The sequence below is a fragment of the Castor canadensis genome, chromosome 11 (assembly GCF_047511655.1).
Source record: "Castor canadensis chromosome 11, mCasCan1.hap1v2, whole genome shotgun sequence".
Taxonomy (NCBI): Eukaryota; Metazoa; Chordata; class Mammalia; order Rodentia; family Castoridae; genus Castor; species Castor canadensis.
In genome coordinates, this window is record NC_133396.1 from 55640216 (window position 1) to 55655060 (window position 14845).

Consider the following 14845-nt stretch of genomic DNA (forward strand, 5'->3'; position numbering starts at 1 on the left):
TATAAAGGGAGTAAAGCCTGGCCCCTTCCCTCACTGTGTTCATGTTATTTTCATAGAAGAGAAAGGATAACATTTTCAGGAGGCTGGGAGCATGGCTCAAGTGGTAGGACACCTGCCTAACAAGCAGGAAGCCCTAAGTTCAAACCCTTTACCACCAAAAACAAAATTCCTAAGACACTAGGCAATGGGTCTGGACCCTTAAAATGTTACAGTCGCTGATGAGTATCTTGGAGGATAGCTTCAGTCAACAACCAGACCATGTGGGCAGAAGAGACCTCCTGGAGGATGTGCTGGATGAGAGAGTCAGGCCCAACAGCAGAAGCGAGAGAAACATGGAGGTGCTTCTTAGGATGGGAAAAAAGGCAGCCAAAATGAGCTTAGAGTAAAGAAAATGCTAAATGTAGCCAGATTCTTGTTTGCTTGCTTGTTTTCCTTAGCTCTTTTCCTGAATTATAAATCACTTTACTCAAACTCAGTAACTAGAGATTCTTTACTCATCACTGTCATTTTGATAAAGATAGTGTTTTAGAGGAAAGACACAGTAACCACCTTGGAGAAGGCTATCTGTTCCATCTCTGTGGTCCTGTTCTCCAAGTGAAATCTTCCAAAACTGTTCTCTGTGGTCCTAGGGGACATTATCAGCCTCTAATGAGCTATTACTCCATTTAAAATCTGCCAAGTGAAGGTAATCATCACAATGGATTGGGTTGAACATGGGCTGAAGATTTTGCTGAGATCATCAAAGGTAAATGAAGAAGAAGGGTTCCAAGAGCTTTGTTAACAAGAAATGCCATGGAATGGGGAAATGAAAAAAGAAGTTCACATCATTTTCCTATTTTGCAAATGAAGAAACAGTGAATTTCAAATCATATATGGCTTCTACTGATTTTCAAATACTTGGTGTTAACACGATGTAAGTGTTTTTTTTCTTCTCCTTTTTCTTCTTCTTCTTCTCCTTCTCCTTCTCCTACTTCTTCAAGCTACAAAAGAAAAATAAAGAAAAGACTGAATGGCCAAAAAATTTTAAAGTCCAATTAAATCTTGGTTTTCATTTCCTTTAATGATTTGTTCTAGATATAACACACTTAAAATGTAGTATTCCAAATGTTTGGATTTTTTACTCATTACCTAAGGTTAAAACAACAGAACATTGACGCATATGATTTTTATTTAATATCATACCCACAATGAGTAGCACACAGGCAGGCTCTGGTCCCACCACTACAGTAAGGGGCCAGGGGAAAGAAGGACACTTGCAAGGACCCACCAAATGACTCCAAAGCTAATAAGAAAAAAAAATAACCTCTGAGATTCTGATCATTATCAAAAGGAGAAATCATTAATTAAAAATATTCTCACTTCTGCTTTGTAAGCATTAAGCCCTGAATTCAAACCCCAGTTCCACCCAAAAAACAAAATCAAAAAATATTCTTGCTTCCTAATATGTGAAGGGGTTAGTTTTAGACAACAAAGTTGTACAGAACATTGTTTCTGCCCATAATAATTTTATTGTCTATTAGACAGCATCATTAATCCGAACTGGTCATTGTTGAATATGTCTACTTTGTATTCAGTTCATTAGTCAATAAAAACTTACTGGATTTAAGTAAGTTTTGGCTATTGGACATTTATTCTTCACTGATCTAAGCTCTGTATGCACCTGTCTTAGACCATTTTCTTTTACTATAACACATTACCATAGACTAAGTACATCATAAAGAAGGAAGAGAGCTGGTGGCTTAGCTCAAATTTTGCGCACCTACCTAGCAAATATAAAACCTTGAGCTCAAAACTCAGAACCACCAGAAAAGAAAAAGAAGAGAGGCTATTTTAGTGGCTATTTTGACTTATAATTCTTGGCCTGAGGGTAAGAAACTATGTCTGGTGATGGCCTTCTTGCTGGCAGAGTCCTAAAGTGGTTGTAAGATATCACATGGTAAAACCTAGGAAGCCCATGTATGTCCTGGTCTCTCTCTTTCTAATAAAATCACTAGGATTCAATCATGGAGGTCCCACTCCGATGACTTTATCTAATTCTAATCACCTCCCAAAGACCCCCCCACCTTGAAACACCATAGTTGGGTTTAGTTTCTACCTTCTAAATAATAAACTCCAACATGAGTTTTGGAAGAGACAAACATATTCATGCCATAGCAGCCCCATAACAATGTAATAATGCATATGGGCAAACTAAGAGCTAGTTGTATGTCTGGTTACCATTGTCTTTTCTTGGCAATGTAAGCTGAGAAAACGTTTCTTTGAGTGGGCTGGAAAATTATAATGTTCTTCACAGGCAAAATCACTCATATATGCATTATGTGTAAATTGCCAATATGCTACCATCTGTCCTCAGGCCTTCAGCAGCGTCTTCCAGAAGGCTGTGGAGAGGGCTGTTCCCAATGACAACCTCAAAGAGCGGGTGACCAACCTAATTGACAGCATAACCTTCTCTGTGTACCAGTACACTACCCGTGGGCTCTTCGAGTGTGATAAGCTGACCTACCTTGCCCATCTCACCTTTCAGGTAAAAGACAATTGAAAATGTTTCCAGAAGGCAGGTCATTTTTACTGTCCAATCATCAGGTGCTAAGGAACTTTTCTTTTTTAGTCTCACTGCCCAAAGTGTGAACAGACTATCTGTGTCTAGGTGGAGACATCAGGCAAGAAGTTTCAATATGGTGCACACATGCTACCCCACCATTGTTCCATTCATGGCAGATATGCTAATCAACCATTGTCCCACTTATGGCAGGCATCCTTAACTAATCATTGCACTTTTTTCTTGCTGATCCTGAGTGGTCTAAGATCCTTCTCAAAATATCCCTGCAGTAACCACTACCAGTCAAACAAAACTGTCAGGGAAGATGAAACAAGATGGTTCTTCCAATAGCTACATGGGTTCTCAGATGCCATGAGAACTTTAGTCCCATCAATGTTTACTTTTAGACTGATCAAATATCCCCCTGGAACAAGAAGGTTCTCAATGACTTCGGAACTTCAGCAACTTCCAAAGTCTTTGAGGCGAAGCCTTGGTCCTCTGTGTGATCTCAGCATCAAAAAGCCATAAAAATTTACTTCCTTGAACTTATCTTCCTAGTGATCTAGAATTAGGATTTTTCAATATATAAATTGGTAGCTGGTCATTCCTCTAGTCTGGAACCCCTTTCACATTATTGATTCATATACACATTTCTATTTTGCATATATTCATACGTCACTTTGACACTTTCTCAAATCAAGTTATTTGTATGTGTCATTTTTCCAATTAAATTGCAGGCACATAGTCCATGGCATTTATGACTGATACATAATAAATACTTACTAACCAAGATATATAGTCATGCACTGTGTACATTTAAGTCACTCTGGTATTTGGAGTGAAAACAGATGCACACAGAAGTAATTTGCATGGATATACACTTTCTTCTACTCCACTCTCTTTTAAAGCCAAATGGATGGATAACCTCTAGTGTTACAGGCAATCCCCAAGATATCCAGGACCCTGTGACCATCACGAGAAACACAGTGTTGTTTTTCCACATTGCAGATTCTCCTCATGAACCAGGAAGTCAATACAGCAGAGTTGGATTTCCTGCTCCGATCCCCAGTAAGGACAGGCATCCCCAGCCCAGTGGAGTTCCTCTCTAATCGAGCATGGGAAAGCATCAAGGTCAGTGCTGGTCCTTAGGGGAAAGTCAACTTCTTACCTCAGAGTTTTCCCTGCCACACTCCCCTATGTCCCCATGACACCAGTGGGGTTCACTTTTGGAGTTTAATCATGGAACTGAGTTGAACATAGGTCCATCCCTTTCCTATGACCCCCCCACAATAAGCTCACCCTCCCCAGGTATGCAGAGGAAGAACAGGTGTACTCTGATGTGAGATGCTTTGCCTCCAGGGTAGGAGGGAACAGGAAGTCCCCACATGCTACTCTGAGTTACCCACCAGGGCCTAGGGCTGCAACACGGGCTCCTCAGTGAGTACGGGTTGCTGATGTGGAGCTGCTGTCACACCATTTCCAGAAAACATGAAGGTATGTACATTTAAGTCACTCTGGTATTTGGAGTGAAAACTTCTTGTGAATATGAACTCAGACTCCAAGTAGGGGATGCATTAGCAGTTATTAATGGTTCACTTCTATTGAGTGACTGGAAATGAGTGCTTTGAAAATATCTTCTGCCTTTTCATTTCATGTCCATCCAGGTGAATAAGTACTATTTGTTCCTATTTGACATAAGGAAACTGAGTTCCACCACTTACAAGTAGCAAAGCCAGGACACACATTTTGGTCTGTCTAATGGCAAAACCCATTTTCATTCCATGTGCAGCTTAGTTTAGTTGGGATCCTATGAATATTGAAAAGATCACACACTGTAAGGTCCTTTCAGTGGGGACTTTGCCTGCAACCAGAGAGCCTGACATGGGCTGGGGATGTAGTTCAGTGGTAGAGTGCTTGCCTAGCATGCACAAGGCCCTAGGTTCAATCCCCAGAACTGCAAAAGACAAAAAATAAGCAAGTAAGAAAGGTTGACAGAGAGTCTGACATGAGAACCGGCAGGCAATGTGGATGACTAACTCCTAGCTCCAGAGTGTCCTGGCCCATGCTCCATATGGGGAGCTTTCCAGTCCATATGTGGATGACACTCATGAAATAGCATCTGCATAAGATGAATCCTGTTTATGATCTTCCATCTTTGTTGCATTTTACAAGTGCTGAATAGCACAGAGAAATCTGAATATAAAATATGATTGAACTTTTTCTTTGTATTTCTTATTCAATTGTTTTTATTTTGAGGTAATTGTGGATTCACAGGTATTTGTAAAAAATAATTCAGTTTCCTACAATTATAATATCTTGCAATACATTAGTACAATAATACATCCAGTAAATTGACATTGACATATCTGTGGATCTTATTCTGATTTCACTAGTTTTACATGCATCATGGGGGGGTGGGCAATTGTTTAGTTTTATCATATAGGTAGATTTATTTAATCACCATTGTAGTCAAGAATTCATAAAGTTCCAGCATTACAAAGATGCTTAATATTGGCCTTTTATAATCAAAACCACTTCTTCCATCCCCTAGCTCCTAATAATGACCAACCACTAATCCGCTATCCTATTTGTATACTATTTATATAGTATAGAATATTCCAGGTTAATTGACTAATGCTACCATTACTCAAAATATTTTCATAACCTCATTTGCATAGTCTATAGCTGTTCTTTTAATCTACTTTAGAACTGTATCTAAATCAAGAGTCATCAAACTCTGTCTCTGCAAGGTCACATAGTAAATATTTATGCATTTACTCAACCATACCAGAACCACATACAGCATGGAAATGGACATGACTGAGTTCCCATATATTTTTATTTACAAAAACAGGCAATGGACTGGATTGGGCCTACAAGCTGTAGTGTGTTGATCCATGAATCTGAATATAAAGGTGTCATTTGATTTTTGTTTAATTCCACTCATCATTCTGAGCCCAATCTACTAAACAAGAAGGGGGATAATATATTGGTAGAGAAACAAGGAAGTATTCAATTCACAATGGCAACCAAAATCACAAATTTCCAAATGTCTAAGAATAATTATAATAAATGCAGAGATCTGGAAAACAATCAACTTTCCTAGGCCACATCCTATATGAATGAGTAGTACATGCCAGAGTAGCAGTGGCCAAAAGAAACAATGCATACCATGCATGTAACTTTAAATTTTCTAATAACCATACTAAAAATATATGAAGAAATGGTTTGTTTTAGTTTTAATAAGATAAATAAGATATTTTCTTTAACCCAATACAGCCAAAGTATCATCATTGTAATATGAATATTCTAAAATTATTGTGTTAGTCAGCTTCCATCACTGTGACAAAATGTTGAAGGTAAGCAACTTAACAGGAGGAAGTGTTAGGACTGGGATGGAGCTCACTGGTAGAGAGCTTGCATAGCAGGTGCAAGGCTCTGCATTCGATTCTTAGCACACACACACACACACACACACACACACACGCCCCTTAAAAGGAAGAAATGTTTCTTTTGGCTTATAGTTTCAGTCCATGATCACTTGACACCATTGCTTTCATTTTTGTTTTTGTTTTTGTTTATTTTCTGTTTGATTTTTATTTGCATAAATTAATTGTACAAAGGGATTCCTTGTGATATTTACAACTTGAATATAACGTCCTTTGATCAAATTTATCCGATCTACTACTCTTTCTTAACTACTTTCCCTCCTTCTCTCCTCCTTTTGAATAGTGTTTGGTAGGTATTGCTGTTTTAATACACATATGTAAGATACTTCTATAATATTCACCCTCTAATTTCTCCCCTCTTCCCCCCACTTCAGCTCCCCCAAAACAGTCCCCCCTTTACAATCATGTCACTTTTTTTAGGTCTTCCACATAAGAGCAAAAACATGCAATAGTTGTCTTTCTGAACTTGCTTACCTCACTTAACATAATTATCTCAACTTCCATTTTCCTGCAAATGACATAATTTCATTCTTCTTCAAAAATACTCTATTGTTTGTATGTACCACATTTTTTATCCAGCCATCAATTATTGACCACCTAAGCTGGCTCTATATCTTGGTGGTTTTGTTTTTGAGACAGTCTTTCTATGTAGCCCATGATCCTCTTGCCTCAGCCTCCTGAGTTCTAGAATTACAGGTTTAACCCACCACTCCCAGAAGCCCCATTGCTTTGGAGTCTGTTGAGATGATACATCATGGTACAAGCATGTGTCAGAGGAAAGCTGCTGACCTCATGGCATCCAAGAAGCAAAAAGAGAGACAGATTTGGGGTCAGAATACTGATAAAATTTTCAAGGGCATTCTACCAATGATCTACCGTCCACTAGGCCCCACCTCCTAAAGGTTCCACTCTCTCCCAATAGTTCTACAGCTTGGCAACCAAACATGAATGAAGCACATATGAATAAAAGAAAAAAAAGTAAAAAATATATAGAAACAAGAAAGGCTACAAATGGAGTTATCAGTACATACTTGTGGTATACATGCATACTGTGTATGCACACTGTTTTTCCTTTTAGCTCTAGTCACTAAACAGCTTAATGGCAATGCTTACACCATTGAAAATGAGTATCTAATTATTGGCTTCTGGATATAATTCTCCATTAAAATAAACCAAGAGAAATTGCTGATTTCAGGGTTATGTATGGCAAAGTACAAGATGAGCCTGATCAATGCTTTCCCACTGGAAAGTGAGGGAATACTTAAAGAACTATAAACAAATGTTAAAAGACACAGGACTCACTACCTTACAGGAGCTTCCACTGGTGAAATTTGGGGAAATTCAAGTAGAAAAATTAATAACTAAATACCAATTACTCATTGACTGAAATAAGAATTCATGAAATCAAATAGAATATATAAATGTTATAATAAAAGCTCTTCTTAGAGTAAAATAGAAACTAGTATGTGTAGTAGGAAGGTTAAAGTTGGGAAATCATCAATGGATGATAAAATATTCAGGGACACTCTACTAAGAAGTAGAATATTGAAATAGGCTTATACTTGTTCCCAGGAAGTATCTCATTAAAAATAATAACTTTATAGAGAAACTTGGAAGACACTGCTTTAAGTGATTAACATCAACATCACTCACATTAGAAAGTCATTGGGCTTTCTGAAAAGCACTGTGGAAGAGGTAATGTTATTCGGGTGTAACCTGTCCCAAATGCATGAGATAAATGCAGCAAAGAAGAAACATCAGAAATACACACAGTAAGAAACAACCTTTAAAACCATAAGACTATATTCTTTAAAAATATCGGAACAAGAATGAGGAAAGTCTGAAGAACAGATCCATTCTACAGGAAAGCAAAAGACAAAATGATCAAAATTAAGACATTTTCCTGGGTTAGATCCTGGTGAGAAATTCATATGTACAATGCACATTAATGGAGAATTGTGTGGTCTTAGATAGGATGATTTTGTCATTTTTTTAGTTTTACTGCACTGAAGCTAAGGTCTTTATCTTTCGGAAACACATAATTATTTGGGGGTTATCAAAACTTTGTATGTAATGCAGAGGGGTAAAGAAAATATAACAAAATATTAAAAATTGGGAAATTTTTAATGCTAAACAGTACTATGGAAGTTCATTATATTATTCTTGAATTTTTTCTTTAAGTATGAAATTATATCAAAATATAGAGGAATTCAATTAGCATTATCTAATTAATACACAGTTTATTATGAAAGGTGAAGTAATGCCATCAAAATAACCTGATATATTTGTACAGAATGAGATTAGTTGGGGCAGTGGCAGGTATGATAGCAATATGTTCTTATCATTAGTATCTGCTATGACTATATGGGTATATATAATTGAATTTTCTTATCATTTGGAAAAAAATTTTTACAGACAATAAAATGTGTAAATACACTTACCACATGAAATGACTAAACAAAAAGATATACATTCACCACAGTAGTAGTTTTCCAATATACTTTCCTGACCCTATACTCCCCATTTATGCCCCCCAATCAAGATCGTACAATAACCTTAACTCAATAAATGATGTGCCAGGCACACTGTGCTGTGTATATTTATATGTAAATATACCTAATGGAACATGTTGCTTGAGGTGGTTGGTGAAGAAACTGACATCAAATAAATTACTCGAACATAAAAAAAAAACATGAATTAGCACATGAATCTTTGGGTGACATTTTAGCTTCAAACCATAATAATAATTATTGAGGTATTTTATATACTTATACTAAGTCTCTGAAAGTTGCAGTGCACTTTTTATACATATAACTCTTCTCAATTTAGATGTTAAATTTTCATCAGAAATATCTGTATTTAGATTTCATAAAGTTATTGTTGAAACAGTTGATTTATGTACCCAGTTAGTTCCAAACATCTTTTTCTAATTATGAAAACAAGTTCTAGTTTCTACACAAATTTTAAGACCATTGAAATTAAATTCAATTAAAAATTTAGTTGTGAGCTAGGCACAGTGGCATGGGCCCATAGTCTCAGTTACTCAGGGACTGAGATAGGAGATCAAGGTCAGCCTATGTCTTGAACAGGATTTTGTCCTCCTTCCCACAAGAAGTTAGCTATGTCCTGAACCTGGGCAAGTATCCCTATGGTGGGATTGGGATATTACCCAAGGCAGACTTAGGGCAGAGGCAATAAAACCCCGGCAATGTCCCTCAAAGACCACTCAGACACTTGGGTCAATGCAACAACATTTATTCACCCTTCAAATGTACACTTCCAAGGTCCAAGAGGGAGTCAGAGCATGCAGTCAGTCTCCTCTCAGGGCACTGCTGCAGGTAAGGCTTGTGCTCCACAAGGGAGCCCCACCAAGCAGTCAGTTCTTTCTGACTAAGATTGCCAGGAGCTCAGTCCACTCAGGAGGAAGAGCTACTACATGGCAAGACCTCCCTTGCTCAGGAGAGAGAGATCCTCTGGCAAGGAGAGGTTACATAGAATACTGAGCCCCCCTCTCTAAAAAAGGGAATCAGACCTTCACTCACACTAGTCATATCTCAAGTGCTCAGTAGTCATTCACGCCCAGAGGCTACCTTGTTGGACTGTATGGCCCCGGACCTTGAGAATACTCATTCATAGTCTGATGACCTGATGGAAACTATGTTCTATAAAGCAGTTCTGAACTAGAGCAATGATAGAGATGTACTAGCTAACACAGGCTCTGGAGTCAGACATACCTAGGTTTAAGTGTGAGTGTGTGTGTGTGTGTGTGTGTGTGTGTGTGTGTGTGTGTGCAGCCTCTGGTATGTTATCTAATTCCTCTGAACCTTCATTTCCTTATGTGTAAAATGGCCATCATTGCTCCTTCCTCACAGGATTATTTCAGACATAGAGGAAATGGAAGCTAATTATGGTTATGACCATTGTATTTGTTTCCTAAGATGCCATAACAAAGTACCATAAGCTGAATAGCTTAAAAAAACAAGTTTAGTCCCTCAGAGTTGTAGAGCCTAGAAGTCTGAAATTAAGGTGTTTCTTCCAAATCCTGTGGGGAGGATATATATCCTTGCCTCTTCTAGCTTCTGGTAGCCACTAGCTTTCCTTTTTTTGGGTCCGAACTTATCCAATCTCAGTCTCCAACTTCACAGTCCTCACGTGGCTGTCTTTCATCCTGTGACTCTAAGGGTACCAGTCATATTGGATTAGAGCCCACCCTAATGATGTCATCTTAAAGACTATTTCCCATTAAGGTCACATTCATACATCCAAGAGGTTAGTCCTTCAAATATGCCTTTGTAGGGGACACAATTTACCCCATAACAATGATGATTATTGATTAACCAGTTATAAGGTGTACATGTGCTGTGGGTGACATGGGATGTGCCTGATAGATTCTACTTCAGAAAGAAAAACTTTCAGCAACTGTGAGTTGCCCAATTGGGCCAAGTCTAATCGCCTTTCTCTATATTACCTCACAAAGCCTTCTGCAGCAAAAGTCAAAAAGAATAAGTGAGTCACAGGCTTTCATCTTGCATAGCTCAACTCAAAAGCAGTTGTGCAATTTTGTTCTGTTTCTCTTTTCACAGAATCAATTGTTTGGTTGGCTTGGCTTTGCTTTGCTTCACTCTTTTTTTTTTGTTTTGTGGGCTGAGCTCATCTGGCTGTTCAAAGTCTTTTTGCAAATGAGCAAAGCTTTATCTCTCTATATGAGTTTGTTGTATGGAGCAGCAAAAAATCCAGATCCATCCAACTTGAACACAGCATAGGATGTGTGCAGGTGAAGCACAATGTAGTACACAGTACATATTGTCAAGAACCTTGATAAATGCTTTTAAAGTATTTGCTTGGATTTTGGCCTAAAGAAAGTAAGTATAATTGAATAGTACATGAAAAAAAAATTTTAAAGCATTCTCTGTAATGAGAAAAGTCGACTGTGTTGTTTCTCCAGAAGAACTAATAAGCAGGTAATGAATGAAATTTTTCTGATAAAATCAGCTTTTATTATTATCCTTTGTAAAGATGTTTCTCAGGCCCATCAAATTATGAAATTTAAGGTAATGGACATGTTCTGTTCTTCATTAGCAAAATCTCATCTGTAATGGGTTTCTTTGTGAGCATTTGAAAAGGCCCTTCACTACCACTCTGGTTGCCAATTTAGCTCAGTTGTATTTTGCTACTCAGTCCAAAGTAATTAGGTTAATTAGTCATTTCCACTTAGCTTATTAGAAGGCTAGAAATCCCTTTCCCTCATTTGAGAGATTAAATGTTGCAATTGTGTTCAATCCAGGGCTCCAAGAAAATAGTTTCCAATCCTATCCTGGCAGCTGGGAGTATGGATCACAGTGTAATTTGCTCTGGTTTGTGGAGATGCCAGAGGGGATAACAGGACTGCAGAAGGGTTAATGATGATGCAAGCTGGGAAGAGGGAGTGAGAGGCTGTCTGGAAGAAGATGAAAGTTGGTTCCTCCACACAGAGAGAAATAATTATAGCAGTTGTAGCTTTTCTCAACCCATCAAGAACCCTCCTGCTGGCCACCCAGATGTCAAACTTTATTAATTGAGCACTTCCTAAGTGTCTTGTAGTGTCTAGAAGGTTCTTGCCCACAGGGAACTCACAGTCTTGTGGGAGTAACAGACAAGTCAACCAGCAATTACAGTTCAGTAGCTATCCAATCCCCAAGGAAGGGCTAGGGAGGCCCTCTGCATCTTCAAAGCATAGAGTCTACCCTACAGTAGGAGATATGGCAGATGGTTACTTGGCCTCATTTTCCACAGGAAAAAAAAAAAAAACAAAGCCTGTGAAAGTTTCAAAACAAGCTCCAAGTCCAGTGGCTCATAAACAGTGGTACTACGGCCAGAAGTTTGTTTCCCTGTGCCTCCTCCACTAATTTGCACACAACCCCACTCTGTTTAGCAGCATGAATAAAGGTGTTCCTGCTCTAGGTGAAATTGGGAGGCCACAGAGCCCATGAAAGAAGAGTGTAGGCAAGCCTAGGTCCAGTGTCTATGTCCTTCTGTGTCCTTACCTTGCCCTTGTCACCAATAAGCTCTGCTATTGTATCACAATGGTTTCATTACTGGGGTGAGTGGTCTAAGAAGACACTAATCCAGAAGATCACAAGTTCTTGTGTCACATGAACAGAAAACTGGACATAAACCCAAATTACAAAATGGTAGCAAAACTTTATTAAAATAAAGGGGAAGAAACAGTAAGAGGAAGCACCACAAGAGAAAAAGTGGTGGACATAGAAGCATTGACTTCTTTGTTTAAGGACCAATTTATAAATTGTAAGGCAGGAAAAATCTGGGCAGTCTTTAGGGAGGGACCAAGGTGGCTGGTAGGTTTAATTAACTCAGCCTTATATAATATGGGATATTCTGTACATGTGCTTACGCTAATTTCAAGGCCGTTTATGTATGAGATGCTGCCAATATCCATAAGCTCTTAAGTGAAAGACTTTGCCTGAGACTTGAAATTGGGGCATACTTCCCTTTGACTAGGCAAGCCCAGCTCAGAGGTGCCCCTTTGGATACTATCTTGCCAAGACATTTCTACTGCCAAGGTATTTACAACTTAGAGGGGATTTATTACTCTAGAGATGGCTCAGGGTGGTGGGAAAAAAAGTCTTGCATGAGTATATGTTTGTTTAAGAGAGGGAATCCCATGCCAGGTTATTTTTCTGTTGCTAGCCTGTCTCAGTTTCTATTATGCCCCACCCTCCAGGCTTCTGATTCTTCCCATAGAATGCCCTTCCCTTCTACTTCTGTCTCAACCCAACAGAATTCTACATATCTAATACCTCCCTTGTATCCTTTCTCCTTAACTTAAGACTGAAAATTCCTTGAAAACCTGTGTCCTTTTTTGGTCACCATTGTATTCCCAAGCCCCTGGCATGAAGTGCACATTCAATAAATGTTAAAAGAATGACTGGATTCAAACAGCAACCATGGGGCCATGTGGGGTGGCGCATGCCTGAAATCTCAGCACTTGGGAGGCCAAGGTGGGAGGATCATGGATTCAAGGCCAGCCTGGGCTACATAGTGAATATAAATGTATTGGAAAAAAAAGAAGCCCAAGAATGTATTGGGCTCCCTAAACTCCTAAAATTCATGGCAGCCCACTAGTGTTTTAGCTCCATGGTTTAGCTTTAGAAAAACCATACAGACTGCAGGCCACTGTCAACATCAGTGATGTTGATGTGTGGGCACTCTGGTGAAACAGGATGGACCCACACACACAAAATTTGATTTTAATTTCTTTGTGTGTGTGTGTTTGGTATTGGGGCTTGAACTCAGGGCCTACACCTTGAGCCACTCCACCAGCCCTTTTTTGTGATGGGCTTTTTGAGATAGGGTCTCACAAACTATATCCCTGGGCTGGCTTCAAACCATGATCCTCCTGATTTCCGCCTCCTGAGTAGCTAGGATTACAGGAGAGAGCCATGGGTGCCTGGCTCAATTTCAAGATTATGATGTCACTCACATACGAAGAGGGTATGAAAGGGTTTACTACTCCAGTAATGAGTTTCTGGGGACAGTGAGGGAAGTTTCCAAGCAGTCTGAAAGTTGCTGGAGAGAACTGGAAAAGAGACTGCCTTGCAGTGTTTATGGTAGTTATGGGTGGGGTTGGGGTAAGGATTCCTATGCATGTGCAGGATTTACATGCTACAATTTCCCTCCAGCATTACTGGAGGGAGTTCCCAGGCTTACTTATCAGCTTGTTCACATATGGGGCAAAAGAGGAAGAAGGAGGGTTAAGACTGAAAAACTATCAGCAAGTCAAACATCTAAAAGTTGAGTGGTTATTAAAGATTTCAGCTCTATGAGTAGCTGTAAGTGCCCCCACAGACTGTGCTACCTGTTCTAGGTTACAGAGGATGTGCCTGAGGGTGGTTGCAGATTTTGAACTGGACTTTTAACAACTTGCAAGATCTTAAATGGTGAGCATGACCAGCACAAGAATAGGAAGGAGCAGAATTTGGTAGAGAAGAGAACAGGGCCTTGGATACTGTGCAAAGTAGTGTAAGAAGGAACTGAGTGGGGAATGAGTCAGGTGTACTACCAAGGCTGGGACAGGGAAGCTCAGTCAGGATAGGATGGAGCAGGACACCTGTAAAACTGGATAGATTTGAGGAAGGCACTAAATGAAGAGATTTACTTACCAAGTTACATACTTGGACTTGCAGCTTACAGAACAAGCAACCCATAGAAAGGTTGAGTGTTGGCGTTAATACAAAGCCAATGATTCTTTTTTTTTTTAATTCATTTATTCACATGTTCATACATTGTTTGGGCCATTTCTCCCCTCTGCCCCCGCTCCCATCCCCACCCTCTCCCCCCCCACCCCCCTCACTTCCAGGCAGAACCTGTTCTGCCCTTTTCTCTAATTGTGTTGAAGAGAAGACATAAGCATAACAAGAAAGACAAAGCATTTTTGCTAGTTGAGTTAAGGATAGCTATACAGAGAGATTCCTAGCATTGCTTCCATGCCCAAGTGTATTACAACCCAAATTGATTCATCTCTACCTGACCTCTTCACTGTTTCTTGTCACCTTCTCATGTTGACCTCTGTCGTTTTAAGATTACTGTATTAGTTCCTCGGGAGTGGGGACATCAAACACTTTCAAGTTTTGGGTTTCCTGCCTATCCCCATTCCTCCTGTATGTGCTCTCCCCTTAGCATGTGACCCAAGTCCAACAACATTACTGCCTTTGCCCTAGATGTAAAGTCCGCACATGAGGGAGAACATATGATTTTTGGCCTTCTGAGCCGGTTAACTTTGCTTAAGATGATGTTCTCCAGTTCCATCCATTTACCTGAGAATGATAAGATTTCATTCTTCTTCATGGCTGCATAAAAT

At 39.2% G+C, this 14845-nt stretch overlaps 1 protein-coding gene across 1 annotated transcript in view; it reads left to right on the forward strand.

Annotated features, from left to right (window-relative positions):
- Positions 1 to 14845, forward strand: part of Dnah9 (dynein axonemal heavy chain 9) — a 335102-nt gene that overhangs the window by 265804 nt on the left and 54453 nt on the right. Inside the window, exons 58-59 of the mRNA XM_074046853.1 lie at positions 2354 to 2524; positions 3548 to 3670. Coding sequence (XP_073902954.1) covers positions 2354 to 2524; positions 3548 to 3670 — 294 coding nt within the window. The remainder of the gene's footprint in view (positions 1 to 2353; positions 2525 to 3547; positions 3671 to 14845) is intronic.